Source organism: Natrix helvetica (assembly GCF_964273705.1).
Source record: "Natrix helvetica genome assembly, chromosome: 1".
NCBI classification, from domain to species: domain Eukaryota; kingdom Metazoa; phylum Chordata; class Lepidosauria; order Squamata; family Natricidae; genus Natrix; species Natrix helvetica.
In genome coordinates, this window is record NC_138548.1 from 345,559,365 (window position 1) to 345,576,677 (window position 17,313).

General features: G+C 39.3%; 1 protein-coding gene across 1 annotated transcript in view; it reads left to right on the forward strand.

Moving 5' to 3' along the window:
* LOC309400874 (uncharacterized protein) overlaps positions 1-17,313 on the forward strand; it is a gene marked incomplete at its 5' end in the record, with an annotated part of 41,195 nt that overhangs the window by 13,980 nt on the left and 9,902 nt on the right. The window contains 4 exons of the mRNA XM_081969589.1: positions 5,885-5,988; positions 6,547-6,719; positions 15,643-15,740; positions 16,672-16,794. Of these exons, the coding sequence (XP_081825715.1) occupies positions 5,885-5,988; positions 6,547-6,719; positions 15,643-15,740; positions 16,672-16,780 (484 nt within the window). The 3' untranslated portion in view covers positions 16,781-16,794. The remainder of the gene's footprint in view (positions 1-5,884; positions 5,989-6,546; positions 6,720-15,642; positions 15,741-16,671; positions 16,795-17,313) is intronic.

Below are 17,313 nucleotides of genomic sequence, written 5' to 3' on the forward strand. Positions count from 1 at the left end.
GTGTTCACCATAGCATATGAACCAAAAATATGGAGGTTCTTGAGATTAGGCTTGTAGCCATACAGCATGTAGAAAGGAGTTTGATTGATTACACTGCTCCAAGTACGGTTGACAATGTAATTTGCATACTTGATTGCTTCACCCCAGTATGCGTTACTGAGATTGGCATCTTCTAGAAGACAACGCATCATGGTTTGTAGAACCCCTTGTCTTCTTTCTACGACTCCGTTATGAGCCGGTGTATATGGAGCAGATGTCTGATGAAGAATTCCATTCTTACGCATCCAGTCCTGGAAACGCTGAGACATGAATTCTGCACCACGGTCACTCTGGATTCTGGCGATGCGAACTTGGTATTGTGTAGAAACAAACGCTGCAAAGTCTTTAAAGATCTGAAAGGTCTCAGATTTCTCTCTCATAGGATATACAAATCCATATCTAGAATGATTATCTACAATTGTTAAAAAATACTTTCTGCCACCAAGTGTTGGTGGGAAAGGACCCACTATGTCAGTGTGTACCAAATCAAAAATGCGTGTTGACCGGCGTGTAGCGTGTTTGGGAATTGCAGCCGCCTTGGATTTAGCCTTTTTGCAAACCGCACAATCCAAAAACACCTTACACCCCTTTAGATCCAAACCTTTTGCGAACTCCGGCATCTTTCCAAGAACACGGAAACTGGCATGCCCCAATCTTCTGTGCCACTTGTGAATACACCTGGAATGCAAAGGTTTACCAGTTAGTGAATTCTCAACATTAACAGTTTCATGAGGACCCTCAGGCTTGCTCTGAGCAATCTGTTTCTGTTTTCTTTGTTTGTTGGCTTTAGGAGCCTTTGGCACAGTAACGCTTTCTCTCTCTGGGACAACTCTCTCTGGGTCTGCGTTGTGCCTTTTTGGAGTTTGCATACTTGCCTGTGCTTGCCCTTTAGGCTTTGGCTTTAAGTAATAAACACCACCAATCAGCATGGTTTCAGCAACAATATCACCATCTTTAACTAAGTAACTTGCTTTTTCGAGGTGGTGAACCTGGAACTTTAACTCTCTAGACAAGTGACTTTGACTAAGCAAATTACTGGTTGCTGAAGGTATGTAATAAACATCAGGGATGTGTGTATCGAGCTCTTCAATGTAAACAGTTCCTTTTCCCATAACCTTGCAAGTGTGGTTGGTGAAGGAATACAGTTCTCGATACTCGGGCTCTGGTTCGCCCATCTCTGTGAAAAGTTCCCTTCTGTGGGTAACGTGCACAGCTGCTCCACTATCTAAAGTCCACAAAAGACGTCTGTCGAACTTTGGATCAGGTTGTGGAACGTTGGTTATGGCCAGTGTTGCAAGCGGAGCTTGTGGATCACGCCTTGGACCACGACGACCTTGTCTTCCGCCTCTACCTCTGCCTCTGGAATCTGTTCCTCTGGGCTGGTACGTGACGGGAGCTGGAACTCGTTGGGGACAATCCCGGGTGTCATGTCCCACACGGTTGCAGGTGTAGCATTTTGGCATCCTTGGAGCGTAGCCTCTTCCTCGGAAGGGACGTCTGGCTGGAGCCTTTGGTGCTGGAGGCCGTTGCAGATGTGGGGTAGCTAACCTGATAGCTTCCTCTTCCACTAAAAGTCTGCAAACGTGGTTAACTGTGCGTTGAGCAATAGGCACGTAGTTAATCTTTGCAACAGCATCTTTCCATTCATAATTCAATGAGTTAATGATGATGCTAATCATTTGGATATCATCGATTACATGGCCATTTTGTATCAAATCACTTCTCATTCTTTTCAGTTTGGTCAAATGTCCACCAATTCGTTCACCAGGTTTCAACTTCGAACCATGGAACTCGGACATGAGCAAACATGAAGATTCAATTGAAACGGGCCTGTAGCAATCTTCCAAAATAGCCCAAATTTCTTGGGCAGTTGCATCAGGTGGAAAGATACCTTGGATCTCAATTTCCATTGACATGAGTAAAGTCGTGATTGCTCTGTTTTCGAGGTTTCTTATTGCAGGCGTCCACGGTGGAGGAGGAGGATTAAAAACCATGGAATATGTGCCTTCTCTTCGAAGCAAGAGCGCAATTTCACTGACCCAGGCTTTATAATTCTCTCCTGACTCCTTTAATTTGGACTCACCAGTCAAGGGGGTGACTGTGAATACCTGCTGAGGAACAATTTGTTGCTCTGGTTGCAAATCTGGTTGTTGAACCAGGGGATGCTGGGGTTGCATCATTGGCCTTTGCATGGCAACATCAAATTGGCTTCCTCGAATTCGCCTTTGGCTTTGCCTTTTTCCATCTAGGGAGGATTCAACGCCGCCAGGGGGTGTTGAAGACTTAACCTTTGATGGCAAAGTTTGGGCTTCTGTAAAACTCATAGCTAATTCTTTAAACCTCATCATCTTTTGCTGTAATGATTTTTCTCCGCCAGCAGATGGCAGTGCAGCTTCACTTTTTGGCTGCAGTCGTCTATACGTATGCGGGAGCTCAATGGGCTCAAAGGGACCACGTGACCTCGGTGACGTGTACATGTCTCTTTGTTCTAATTGACCAATGAACTCTGTGGGGTGTGTCTTAGGCTGTTGTTTTGAAGAAGACAAGATGGCGTCCTCAGACATTTTGGGAGTGGGGGAGCTTCTCCTACTTCGCTTTATTTCGTTAAAACACACTCTCGCCTCCCTAACATATCTTTCTAAACGTTCTATTTGATATAGATAGCTTTGCATTTCTTGCTCATCTGGGGAGATTTCATAAACTTTGCTTTCTGCGTGGGAGGATTTTTCCTCTGCCGGCAGTTGCCGTTTAGACTTTTGCCGTTCATTAATTGTATCTTGATAATGAGGGACATTTACTGACCTCAGTCCGTAGATCTTGCCTTCTGTAACTCTTTCCCCCATTTCTGGCTCGGCACCTGAAGAATCTTGCTCCTCTGTGTCCGAGGGAATGGATTCTTTCAAGTGCTTTCCATGTCCGCGTTTTTTTCTTTTCTTTCTCTTCTTCGACATGGCTAATTAGCCTTAGTCGGTTATCTTAAGATAGCGCGAAGAGAAAATACAGCCATAAATTGTAGTCATCTCAGCTGGTCATCAAAACCATCCTCTGCTACCAAGTTGTCAGGGGAAAAAACACCCTGTTAGAGATCAATGGACCGTGGCTGATTCCCTTCCGCATATCTTTTGAGATATTGAGAAAAATAAGTCTTTAAAATATTCTAATTAATAAACAAACTTTAATAATAAAATAATAAAAGTAAATGAAACAGAAATAACTAATTGGTTACATTTTGATAATGAAAGCTACGTTTGCCAAGTTGGCTGCCGAACAAAGAAGAGAGGAATTTGGAATGTGTAACGCGTGCGCAATAAATCACTTTCAGATAACATTTTGTTTTATGACCTGCGCAATAAAGCTTTCTTAGTTTAACTCTTGAATGTCAGTTTAGGCACAGCTCTTGTGGCCCACAGGCACCTCCCTGCCCTCCAAATCTCTGCCAGAGTGTGCCCCAAAAATGGGTGCAGTACGCCCAGTGCACCGAGCTCTCCATTTCTCTATACAGCTCTGCAGTGGTGCAGTTGGCGAGATCTGAGTTGGTTTGATGCTCCAGCAAATAGCAGGGCAGGGCCATACTCTCTTGTGAGAGAGGCTGGGGCTCAGCAGGGAAGAGAAGAGGCTGGCCTGGCACTTATCCGTCTGGCTGGCAAGGGCTCCAGCACCCAAGGCAGTGCAGGGGCAAGCATAGGCAATGTGGAGCTCTCAGGTGCAGTGCCTGGTGGGTGCACTTACCTGGTATGCTGTTAAGGCTCAAGTGTCTCAAGCAATAGTATTACTATTTCTAAAAATGCACAGAGGGTACATGTGGCATTGTCCAGGCTCAGACGCAATAGATCTCACCTTGTTACCCTTCTCCAAAGGATGTATAACAACGTGAGACCTAAGGAAAGTAACTTCCTGATGTACATCGAGTTCTGGAGATCTTTTAAGAGTAAATGAGCAAGGTGACAGGGCGACTGGGTGGGGAGGAGAAGGCCCAAGCAGCTGTGGGGACCCCAAGGGGTCAGAAGAGAAGCATGGGATATCTCAGTGGGGAGAGGCCATTGGTGGCTAGTGGTCTTGTCCCTGCAGTAGGCCTTCCCACTCCTGAGGTACCCCATGTGCTCTTAATGACCCCTGCATTCAATTAACAAATGCATTGGGGAGAGGAGGGATGGGCTCATCCATTTCATGTGGTTCAGTTAATGTTATGACTACAATGGACAGGCTCCGATACATTCATAACTCGAGGATGAGAATTCCACCCTTTTGATTATAAAGTGGATGATAGAATGTTGATTTTTTGCTCCTCTACCAAAAGATTGCCCAATTTATTGATGTCATCCAAAGTTTTTTTTATTGCCAAATTATTTTCTGTTGCATGATTTTTAAGAGGCTGTGTTTGACATATAAAAAGAGATTCTTTGAAATTAGTAACAATTTGCCAGCTTCTGTAAGCATCTTTCAGAATAAGAATCAGAATAGAGCTGGAAGGGACCTTAGAGGTCTTCTAGTCCAATCCCCAGCCCTGAACCATTTCAGACAACTCCAGACAGTCCAATCTTTTCTTAAAAAGTGATAAAGCACCTACAACGTCTGAAGGCAAGCTGTTCCACTGGTTAACTGTCTTCACTATTTGTAGGTTTCTCCTTAATTCCAGATTGTTACAATACAATACAATAGCAGAGTTGGAAGAGACCTTGGAGGTCTTCTAAACCAACCCCCTTGCCTAGGCAGGAAACCCTATACCATTTCAGACAAATGGCTATCCAACATCTTCTTAAAGACTTCCAGTGTTGGGGCATTCACAACTTCTGGAGGCAAGCTGTTCCACTGATTAATTGTTCTAACTGTCAGGAAATTATTACTTATCCTTTTTGTCTTTCAATTTATTGGAGAGATCTTAGTGCAACCATGTGGTGTCTTCTTGGATTTTTTGTGTTTCTTTTTGAGTGGTATTGTGTTGGACTGGGCTTTTATGATCATATTTTTCTTCTTGAGTTGTTTTCCCCTTCAGGATTTTCATCCATGAAAGTTTTGTCAGGCACTCTCTGAGTTTGTTAAAATCAGCTCTTTTAAAGTTTAAGACACTGCTTGGATTATATTCCATTGCTTGTGTTTGTACTATATGAAAAACTTTGAAAACTGATAATGCTTATAAAACTTATAAATGTAATTACTGCCAGCTATAACCCCTACATAACCCTTACATGGCCCCATGGGAGTCTGACAACAGCCAACAGAATACATATTCTTGCACAGGAACAGGAAACTCAAGTGCAAAGACCAAGAGAATGTATAAAAACCCCTCACTCTCATCTCCATGTGGTCAGCTGCACCAGAACCAGAAACATGTGATCCGGTTCATCAAAAAATGGGCCCTCTTTCCAATCAGCCGCCAGCCTCCATTTTGTCTCCAGTGCTTTTCTCCCTGATTGGAACTGAACATGAGGGATATTTCTTCCAAAATTACAACCTTTTTACTGAACCAGATGAAATGCAGATATAGTCTGGAGCATCACTTTTATTTATAAGAACGTCTTCAGATCCACCAAAGACACAGAGGAAGAGGGAGGGAGGATTGGAGGCAAAAACTCCTAAATAATGTTATTTGCTCAATGAGAAGATTGTTGCTCAGTTTCTTTTCATCAGATTAAGACTGACATTTTAGTTGACTGAAGAAAAAAAATTGGGTTTTGAAATTAAAAAACAAAAATCAAGAAAACCTTACCAGCTTAGAACTGTATATATTTTATTTAGGGATTTCAACTCAAGGAGAACCATCAGTATACAGATTTCGCTGTACGTTCCTTGTAGCAGATGAGTGCTGATGAATCTTGTTTCTCTTCTTTTTTCCCCATACAGCTAGTCTCAAGTCAATCAGACAGAGATTTTTGTCAGCTTCCTGGAAAAAGGCAATAATTGGAATTGTCATTTCTCTCCTCATCTTTGGCCCTGTCTTCTTTTTCCTGGGTAAGGAATATGGACCCTAATACTTTTCCCCTGAAAACTTTCTTCTAACATGACTTCATGAAGCTGAATGGCCTCTGCAGTTAGATCAGAAACATAGAGTTGGCCTTGCCCCAGGTTTTAAGTTCTGTGATTGACTTCACTCAGTTCCTATGTTTGAAAGAAATCTTGGTGTTTCAGAAGTAAAATCAATAAACATGCATTTCTTTATTTAGTGATTTCCTGCCAGAAGCACTAAAAGTGAAGTAGGTGGGTCAAATGTGAGACTGATTGACCAAATTAATGGAAATAAAGGATTCATGGCTGAATAAGTGGATTTGCATCTGCTTTCTTGGATTCAAATCCAGCAGGCAAATCACTGCTCAGGTCCACAATCTCTATCAATCCGAGGATTGCAAGACAGAGGCGGTTACAACTGCTAGGACATGGAGCTTTTTCAACCAGATTGGGCTTTCTTAGAACTCACTATGAGGTTTTAATTCAGCAGGGTGGTCTCATTCTACCCATAAGAACAGAACTGGATAGGTTAGTGTCTATTCTTTCCATCTTTCTCTCTTCTAGGAACCTTAGTGCCATTAAACCATCAACAGGATGCCATTAAATGTCCACTTGATTGGATTGGACACCAAGGATACTGCTACAAGTTTTCAGGAGATGAAAAGAACTGGAAGGAGAGTCAGAACTTTTGTGTCTCACATGATGCTTCCCTGGCCAAAATTACACAGGAGGAAATGGTGAGCAGTGTAACTGGTTTTGTCCAGGATAAATCAGTTCCTAGGAGTAATGTTACTTCATTGATGGTGCACGTTATTCTACAACATGAAAAAGTTAAAAGGATTTTCTCCTGATATTACTAAAACAAATATCCTTAGATGCCTTTCTGGACAAAAGCTTCAAGATCCTTTGAATCTTCTCCAGGTTCCAAACAATTTTCAGTGTGAGCGGAAAAGTATAGTGCTTGAGTGGAACATTTTCATGCCTGAGCACCTAAGAGAGCAACAGTTTGAACTGCTGTCACATCTGCTGGATATTTGCACAACGTTCCAAGCGTCAGGCGCCAATTGCGAGTGAGGTTTCAGCCCGATGAGTGCCAGGCATGAAAATGTGCCGCTCAAACACTATACTTTTCTGGTCACACTGGGGGAAAAAAGCCTCTCTGCTCAACTTTTACATTGTTAGACTGGCTAGAGAGAGACATGGCACCATCAGCCTGGGTCCTGGCATTTTGCAGGCAACCTGTCCTCTCACATTCCTTTGGAATGCAACCCATCATATCTGAATTAGATTTTGCCAATTATCCTATTAAAAGATAATCCTATTATTCTAAAATATGACTGTCAATATTAAAAACTGTAAATATTTAATGCTGATAAATAATAGCAGTCATTGTTATTTAGTATGACTAAAATCAGTATTGATATATCTATATCAATCAAAATTGACAATAAACACTAAAATAACAATACAAATATATATATACATGTATAAATGTAATAAATATAATATATAAATGCAATATACATGTAATAAAATAATTTATCATGAAACTCTCCCCCTTGCCAAAACTATTTTGAATAAAGATATGAAATTAATCAAGTATTGCATTTATTTTTCAAAATGAATTACTAATTTTTTAATATTTCAGTTTTGTACCCCATCTTTTCATCTCCAAGGCATTCAAAGCAGCTAACAGATTTTTTTTAATTGAAATCTACTTAAAAACTAGTGTTAACATCACCATAAACTAATTCAAAAAGCCTGGCTAAAAAGGGAATTATCCTTTTCTAAAACCAAAAAAGAAAGAAGAACTGCTGTAGGATTGTATACCATAGTATTTAATCAATGCAGAGCTTTCAAATGTAATCCAAATTATATATCTAAACAACATTATAAATCATTTAAATATCAGAAGATTAGAGCATTGCTTTTTCTGATCTCTTGGCAGAAAGGATGTGTACTGACATTTAATGGAATTTAAAATGATTAAGTCCATGACACAAATTGCACAATAGGAAATCCAGGCCAGAATTTAGCAGGCCCAGGGGGAAAAAAAGTAGGCAAGGCCACTTTATAGCTAAATTTGATACCATTAAAAATTAAATGGGATTAAAATATGTGGTTTATAATTTACCGAGTTTTGCCATGCCGTCCGCCCCACTCCTTTGGCCGGCGTTAGCCTGCTGCACCAAGAGGGCAGGAAAAAAACCAGGAGATACGCACGCAGCTAAGCACGCAGCAACCTCAGCGTCTAAGCGGGCGAGTCCACAGCATGTGCATGCCCACCCGCACGTCCGAGACAGGACATAAAAAGGGAAGGAAAGGCAGGGTAGAGATGACCGGACGCAGACCCGTTTAGGGCGCCGGGTTGCACGCAAGCGCGGAGAATCAGGAGATGCCACCCACATGCAGCTGCATAATAAACCGCACCAATTCCACCCAAACTTTAAAAAAAAATGTTGTCAAGACTCCTGTTTAGCTTGAGGGGGTTTCGTTCGCGATTCCGCGGCTGTTCTGCAGAGTGCAGAGACTGCAGTCTGTGTCCGGCAAATGACACTGCGCGGCAGTGGGAAACTGCTGCGCGGTACTTACTTGCCATGTGCGCGGCCGCGCAGCCGTGCACCTTAGAGGGAACATAGGTTCCAAAATCTGCCAGTTTCACAAAGCAAGATCTGTTAACATAGAATCAGGAATCCACAAGTAAAACTGTAGGCAATGCCAATAACCATTCTAGGATAATCAAGAGTTTTACTTTCTACTAAAGGTTTAATATTTTCTTTGAAAAATAATGTAAGGGTCTGCCATCTTGCCCCTTGCTTAAGGAAGTACTAGCTATGTTCATTTGGGTTAGATTACTGTTTTAAATATACTTTCAGCCTATGTGAAAATGTCGGGTCTGCCAATGGCCTGTGCAGCTGGCAGCAGATTCAGACAGTGAGGAGGTTGGGGAGGAACATGGGCCAGTCCTGGAGTCTGGGGAAGGCTCAGCCGAGGGGTCTGTGTTGGAGGCAGAGAGGGGCCTTGGGCCATCTGGAAATTATGTGCTGCCTCTGGAGCCTCCAAAGGCTTGGACATCAGTGAGGCAGAGGAACAGGGGGAGCCTGTTCCCACTGCGTGCATGCACAGAGCTGCTAGAAGGCAAGAACAGTTAAGACAAAAGGGGCAACTCAGGAGTAAGGCTTGGAGATGGTTGGCCCCTCCAATAAGACATAAAGGAGGAGCAAAGGCATTTTGCAGGAAACAATTTTGTTCGTTCGTTTGTTCTGGTCGGTTTAAACTCTGAAGCTTTGTTGTTGTTGTTGTTTTTTTATATAAGTTTTATTTTTCTTTAAAAAAGACAAAACAGCACATACAGAACAAGAGCAAGGAGGAAAAAAGACCCCACAATTTCATCAAGCATGTCGTTTGGTTACAAGTTTTTGTGCAACGGTTTTTACAATTAAGAATAAAATCACTGATTATCCATTAAACATAGTTAAATATTTCATTGAGCATTGTGTGTTCAAGTTACCATTAATATTCTTTCATTTGTGACAACCCTTGTTTCCTTACATCCATAATTATCTACTAGGTAACAATAAGTCTTTATAAAATTATATCACCAATCTCTAAGAAGTAAGAGTAAAGATTAAATCAAAAAATTCCCATTACTTCATATTACACATTTCTACTTTCCGTTAACCGTAGAGTTTCCAATCATCCACAACTCCAAATATAATTTTCCATTATTAATTGTCAATCCATGTGGTCATTAAGTATTTCAATCTATATTTATATCCATTATTCATTAGATCATCATTATTCCATTTTATATTATAAAATAGTCACCAGCTACAATCATACCTAACAATTTAAATCATCTCACTCTTATACATTAAGTACATTATTATTCTTATATCGTATAAGTAAGTAGTCTGTTTCATAGTAAAAACTTAACATATATAAAAAGAGAGAAGAGAAAAAAAAATTTTCCCACAACATTAAGTATAGCTTTCTATTATTATTACATATAAGATAAGATAAAGGAAAAAAAAATTCATTTCCAGGTTTTTTTATCCAGCCATTGATAAAACAAATCCCATACTTTATAGAATTGCTCATCCTCTACTTCTCTAATTTCAAATGTAAGTTTACTCATTTCAGCACAGTCCATTATTTTCCGAACAATTTCTTCCTCTGTTGGTAATTTCTCATTTTTCCAGTTTTTAGCAAATACAATTCTAGCAGCTGTTAACACATTTACGATCAAATATTTCAAGTCCTTATTTTATATTTCTGGTATTATTCCCAATAAAAAGAGTTCTGGTTTCAAGTCTATATGTTTATGTATCATTTTCTCCAACCACATGTGTATTTTAGTCCAGTATCTTTTAGCTTCAGGACAAGTCCACCACATGTGGTAGAATGTGCCCAGAGTATGTTGACATTTCCAGGATTTTTCAGACTTATTCTTAGACATTCTTGCTATTCTCGATGGGGATAGGTGCCACCTATAAAACATCTTATACAAATTCTCTTTATATGCAGTTGACATTGTCATTTTATAATTTTGAGTCCACAGTTTTTGCCATTTTTCTAAGTCAATCCCATGTCCAAAGTTTTTCCCCCCAAGCTAACATAGTTCCTTTAACTTGTTCTTCATATAATTTCACCTCTAATAGATAGGCATAGAATTTTTGAATTACTTTTTCATCATTACCTGTTAAGATTTTATCTAATTCAGTCATTTTATCATAAAAGCCCTCATTTTTTCGATCTTCATTATATCTAGAGTGTATTTGCACATATGAATACCAATTGAGTTCAATACCTTCCTGTTTCAATTCTTGTATGGATTTGAGTTACCCTCTGTATTCAATAATTCAATAATTCAGCATATCTAACTGTTTCTTCCCTTTTATATACTATTGGATATGAAAAAGCTTCAAAAGTTGATATCCAAACTGGAATTTTCAAGTAGTGCAACCTCTTAACCTTCTCTCAATTTGATAACAGAGCCTCTCTTATAAAATGCCTTCTGAAATAACCATGCGTTTTAGTTCCCTTATACCATAAGTATGCATGCCATCCCAGCAACAGGTCATGACCCTCTAGATTCAAAAGCCTAGCATTTCTTAGCATTATCCATTAATCCACATCAGGCTAGCTGCCTGGTAATATAACTCCCAATCGGGTAGGCCCCACCCCCCCTTTTGATTTAGCATCTTGTAACAATTTACGTTTTATTCTTACTTTTTTCCCTTGCCATATAAATTTCAACACCATTTTATTTAATTCTTCAAAATAGCCTTTCCCCAGCTTAATTGGAATGGTCTGGAACAAATATAGCATTCTAGGTAGGATATTCATTTTGATTGTTGCGATTCTACCAATCATTGATAATTGAAGATTCTCCCATTTCGCCAAATCTATTACAATTTGTTGCTTCAGTCTAAGATAATTATCTTCTTTAAGAGTGCTGCATCTGGCTGTTAGGTGAATCCCCAAATATTTAACTTTTTTTGTAATTTGCATTTCCAAAATTTCTGCCAATTCTTCTTTTTGTTTTAAGGGTATATTTTTTGTCAAGATCTTTGTTTTGTCTTTATTTATTTTCAGACCTGCAACTTCTCCATACGCCTCAATTTCTCCTATCAATTTAGGTGCAGTTTGAAGTGGCTCCTCCAGAATAAAGACTAGATCGTCTGCAAATGCTTGCAGCTTATATTCTTCCTTTTTATTAATCATTCCCTTTATTTCTTCCTCTTCTCTAATCCTTCTATTTAGTACTTCTAATGTTAAAACAAAAAGTAGTGGTGATAGTGGACAGCCTTGTCTCGTACCTCTTTTAATTTCGATTGGATCTGTCAGTTCTCCGTTTATCATTATCTTAGCTGTTTGCTTATGGTATATCATTTGGCCAAGGATTTCTCTAGTGTTCTATAGAATTCCACAGGAAGGCCATCCGGTCCCGGGGCCTTCCCATTATTTTGTCTTTTAAGGGCCTCGGTTAGTTCCATCATTGTTATTTTATCTTCTAATATAGTTCTAGTATCACTTGGTATTTGGGGGAGTTTGGCATTTTGTAAATATTGTTTCACTTCTTCCTCTTTTATGTTCTCTTGTTCATACAACTTAGCATAGTAATCTTGTATAATTTTCTTCTTTTCCATATTTCCATAGTGCAATTGTCCTTGTTCATCTCTTAGTTGTAGTATTTTCTTGGTCTCTCTTTCTTTTCTCAGTTTATATGCCAGCCATCTGCCTGCTTTATTTGCATTTTCAAAATAGTTCTGTTTTGCACCTCTGATTTTTTGAGCCAAGTCTTCCTTTTCCAGTAGGTCCATTTTGTGTTTTATTGTATCCATCTTTATTTTAATCTCTTTCTTTTGTGGAAATTTCTGTAATTCTTTTTCCAATGTGCTGTAGTCTTTTTCTAGGTCCTTAGACGCTTGTCTTTTCTTTAAATTTCTCTTTCTTACATAGTCTATTATCAAACCTCTAGAAAAGGCCTTCATTGTATCCCAGAGATTCTGTAAGGACGTATCTTCTTTTTTGCTTTCTTTAAAGAAGAAAGTCAATTCTTTTTTCATTTTCTTTACAAATTCTTTCTCTTTCAATATCATGTTATTTAGTGTCCATCTAGATCTTATTCTTTGTTGTCTCCATCCTATTGTCGTTGGGTTGTGATCCGCCCAAGTATTCGACTCAATTTCCACTTCTAGTGCACTGCTGGGTATGTCCGCTGAGGCCCAAATCATATCAATTCTAGAGAGTGATAAGTGTCTATTTGAGTAGAAGGTGTATTGCTTTTTAGTGGGGTTCCTTTCTCTCCAAACATCTTTTAGGTTTATTTCATCCATCATCCTGAAGAAGGACTTTGGGAGTCTTTTTCTATTTAATTTTGTTGTTTTGTGGGTTTTATAGTCCATGTTCTGGTCTACAATGCCATTGACGTCTCCCATCATATAAATATCAACATAGTCTAGGTCAGAAATTTTCTTGTGGATTTTTTTATAGAATTCATCTTGTTTTTCATTAGGTGCGTAGATTCCAATTAAAAGTATTTTCCTAACATTATCCATTATTTCCACCATTAAAATTCTTCCATCTTCATCTGTATAGATTTGTTTCGCAGTGATTTTATCTTTAATGTAAAAGGTCAATCCTCTTTGCTTACAATCCGCTAACGACGTAAAATTTCCCCCCAGTTTTGGTTGTACTAATAGATGGCTGTTTCTTTGCTGGATATGTACTTCTTGTAGGCAAATTATGTCTAATTTTAGTTTTCCTAATTTATGAAATACTTTCTTTCTTTTATTTGGCGAATTAAGTCCATTTATATTAATTGAGAGTAATTTTATTCCTTCCATCCTTATGTTTTATATATAGGGTTTATAGCTCTAGTTGATCTTGGTTCCCGTTGTGCTCTGATCTCTACACCCCCAACAGCCCCTTCTTCAATGTCAATTCCACCTACAGCACCCTCTGTCCTCTCAATTTCGATTATAGGTAAATCCAGCAGTTGCACCGATGGCTCTTCGTTTCCAGGCTTCGCTGCCTTTCCTCTCAAATGTTCTGCATAAAAAGCTTCTGCCTTCTCAGTTGTATCAATTCTGTATCTCTATCCTTTCCATAAAAATATTAGGCCTTCCGGAATCAGCCATCTATAGTTAACTCCTATTTTAAATAAAACTGTAGTCAAGAATTGGTATTTTCTTCTCTTCTCCCTCACCCTTCTTGGTATTTGCTTTAGAATTGCAATCTCCTTGCCTTTATATTCCAGTTTTCTATCTCTTGTATTTTGCAGAATTTGTAGTTTTAATGCTTTTTTTAGTAAATCTTACGTGGACTTCCCTTGGGAGGGAGTTTCTCGTTGCATATCTTGTATTAACTCGAAATGTCTCATCTATACCATCCAGTATCTTCTCTTCAGGTATCTCTAATATTTCTATGAGGATTTCAGATATTATTTGTGGCAAATTTTCTCCCTTTTCTTCTACTATATTTTGAAACCTCAGAAAATATTCGGAACGCTCCATCTCCCATCCGATTATTGCACTGCTTTCTGTTTCCAATTCACTCAATCTAGAATCAAATTCTTCATCCCTCTTTTCTCTTCGCTTCTCTCTTTCAGCAATTTTTTGCATATCATCTTCTTGTTTTTTGACCCACTGTTGTATATCTTTTATATTTCTCTCTGCTTCATCTGTTTTCTATGTTACCAATTCGCTGGTCCATTGTCTCCACCTTCATTTCCATATTGCCCATTTTCTTTATAAGTGTATCCAATTTTTCATCGGCGCTTGTTTGTAGTTTCTGTATTGATTGCATAATTGAATCTAATGATATGGCCTTCTCTTTTTCCTGTTGGATCATAGATTGTATTGATCTTTGTCCTCCTGCCAGTGAGGAGGCAGGGGTTGTTGTTGTAGAGCCCACTGGTGTTGGCTTTCTACTCATCTTGCTAATTTATTCTCTTTTCTTCTTCTTCTTCTTCGTTCTGTAATTCAATCCAATTGCAATAAACACTAGGAGAAAGAGAAGATAAGAAGAAAGAAAGAGGAAGGGAGGAGGAGAAAGGGAGAAAGAGTATATAGTAGTTAGATAAAAGTAGTAAGCAGAGAGGTCAAGATTAAAATAGAGAGCACAGAATATGGAAAATATGATACAGGGTACGGAAAAGAGGTAGAAGAAAGAGAAGGGCAAGAAAAAAAAGCAATCTGTATAAGAAAGATAAGGGTAGATGAAGGGAGTGGGAGGAGAGAAAGAAAAATTGTATCTCTGTTATTTCAAAAAGAAGAGAAAAAAAAGAAAAAATTTAAGGACCAGGAAAAAAAAAGAAAAAAAAAGAAAAAATTATTCAGTGCTTCCAGGCTTCAAGACTTTGGGAAAAGAGAGATTTAGAGTGTGACAAACAGCACACGCACCAACCAGGAAAAAGAAAAATCATCACATCCCCAGCAGAATAGTATAAACACTCGATGTAGTTTCCAAAGTCACTCTAAATTTCTCTTATAGGTCTTCCAATATAAGTTTCCACACCTTAAAGCTCCACAAGAAACAGCCTGCAATAAACAGCTGTACTTCTTGCCTCTTATCTGGTCTTGACCTTGAGTAGGAGGTTTTTTTCTCAAAATAGTCCCAGCAGTAGGAATTAGTAACAATGTTTCAAAGTCCGCTAGATGGCAGTGTTAAAATGTATCCAGTCCCTAGCCCCTTAAAGCACTGCCTTTAGTAAGAGGGAAAGTTAGACTAGGCAAAAAAAGAAAAAAAGGTCTTTCAGGCATTAAAAGGAATAAAGTAAAGTAAAAAAAAAAAGCTCTAATCAAGTCACTTAAAAAAAAAAGGAAGTTAAAAGTAAAGGGAGGGCTTCTGAAGCTCTGTTTTGACTCTGCTCCATATGGCCTTGCAAAGCTAATTGCCAATTAGGTCTTTGGCAGCCTTTCAAGGGAGATAAAGGTGGGTGCTTATCCCGAAAGACCGTAGCAGACTTCTGTCAGACTCTTTACCAACTGTTTGTGAATTATTAGTGCTGTGAATGAACATAATTCAAAGCCGTTGAAATAAAAAGAGGGTTTTTGGGACTAAACGTGAGAAAGCCTAGGTCAGAACAGTAAGTTCAGAAAATCAGCTGGGGATCTAACAATGCAACATTCTAACATGCACGATTTTTTAAAGGCTATTGTGACGATGCTCATAAGAGACCATGTCTTTTGGATCGGCCTCAAGAGAGAACCAGATCAGCCCTGGAAGTGGCTAGATGGAGAACATTCAACGTAAGTCTTCCTCCTCCCCTTTCAATGCCAAGAGCTGAAAGTAAAATGCCTCCACTGACCGTGCAGATTGATCTTAGAAAGAGCCTCCTGGCTGTCAATATTCAGGATTTGCCCTCTAAAAAGATTTGGCCATACTAATGTAATTCAAAATGCATTATGGGTACTCCTCTACATATAGAGTCATTCATTTACTAGTTGTTCAGAGTTACAGTGCAATTGAAAAAAATGACTTATGATTGATCCTTGCAGTTAAAACCATCACAGCATCCCCTTGATCACCTGATCAAAATTTAGATGCTTGGCAATCCGCATGCATTTAATTATTTGGAAGAATTATGTGGCCACCCCTCATGGTGAGTTGGCAGTTTACAGAAATAAAACAACAATACTAAACCTCTATCACCCTAGTGACAAAAACCAGCCAGTTGATGACTTCAGTATCACCCTGAGGTCTGCTGGCAAAATAGTTACAATGGCTGCAGCATCCTGGGGTCATGTGATTGCCATTTGCAACCTTTCCAAGAAGCAAAGTCAACAAGGAAAGCTGGATACACTTAAAATCATTTGATTCACGTAACAGCTTCAGTGATTCACTTAATGACCGTGGCAAAAGAAAGGTTGTAAAATGGAGCACAACTGGCTTAACAACTCCTTTGCTTGAGCAATGGAAATTCCAGTCCAAATTGTGGTTTGCAAGCCAAGGACTTCCTGTACAAGAAGCATGGTCAGAACTCCACTTGAACTGAGTCCAGAATGTTGAGCTCCTGGCATGTAGCTGTACTGTACAGTCAACACTTCCAAAGAGGTGAATTGGGGAACAATCTGCAGAGTCAACTTTGAGAAGGCAAGGCTCAGCTAGATGAACTGTAAACCCTTTGGTACTGCTAGGTGAGAAATACTCCCCACTGCCTACTTTCTGCTTCTGTTGCAGGTTGGAAGTCATGGGAAATGGAGGAGACTGCGCATATTTGAACGATGATTCCACAGCAGGCTCAGGAAGATGCACCACTGAACACCGCTACATCTGCCAAAAAAATTGATCCAAGCACATTCTGTAAGAGAATCATATGTTCCCCATCTCCCCCATCCACACTTCACCAGTAATCTATAGACACTGAACATTGATCGTTATTAACATATTTTGGACTGACTTAGGAAAGTAAGAGAGAGGATTTAGTGGCAATGCAGCGTTATTTTGAGGCGTTAAAGACATATCTCACCCCGTGTTTTGCAACAAGAGTTCAGCATCAGCTGTGTAGTAGGTCCATTGGAAGGAAGAAAGAGAGAAAGAGGGATGAGGGAGAGAAAAGAGAAGGGAGGGGAGGCTGAAGCTAGAAGAAAGAACACTGAATTTGGAGGCTCTTCTGCTTATGGCAGCAATAAGAGAGAATCAGGAAAAGTAAGAGTACTCATGGGATGAAAAAAAGTCCCAAATGATGAGGAAGAAAGCTGAATGTGTTTTGAAGGGAAGAGAGAGGAACATTCTCATTGATGATAATAAATATAAGTAAGTCGGAAAGAAAGGAGGGGTGGTAGCTTCATGTGTTCTAGTTTTTAAGCTCTACGTAGATTA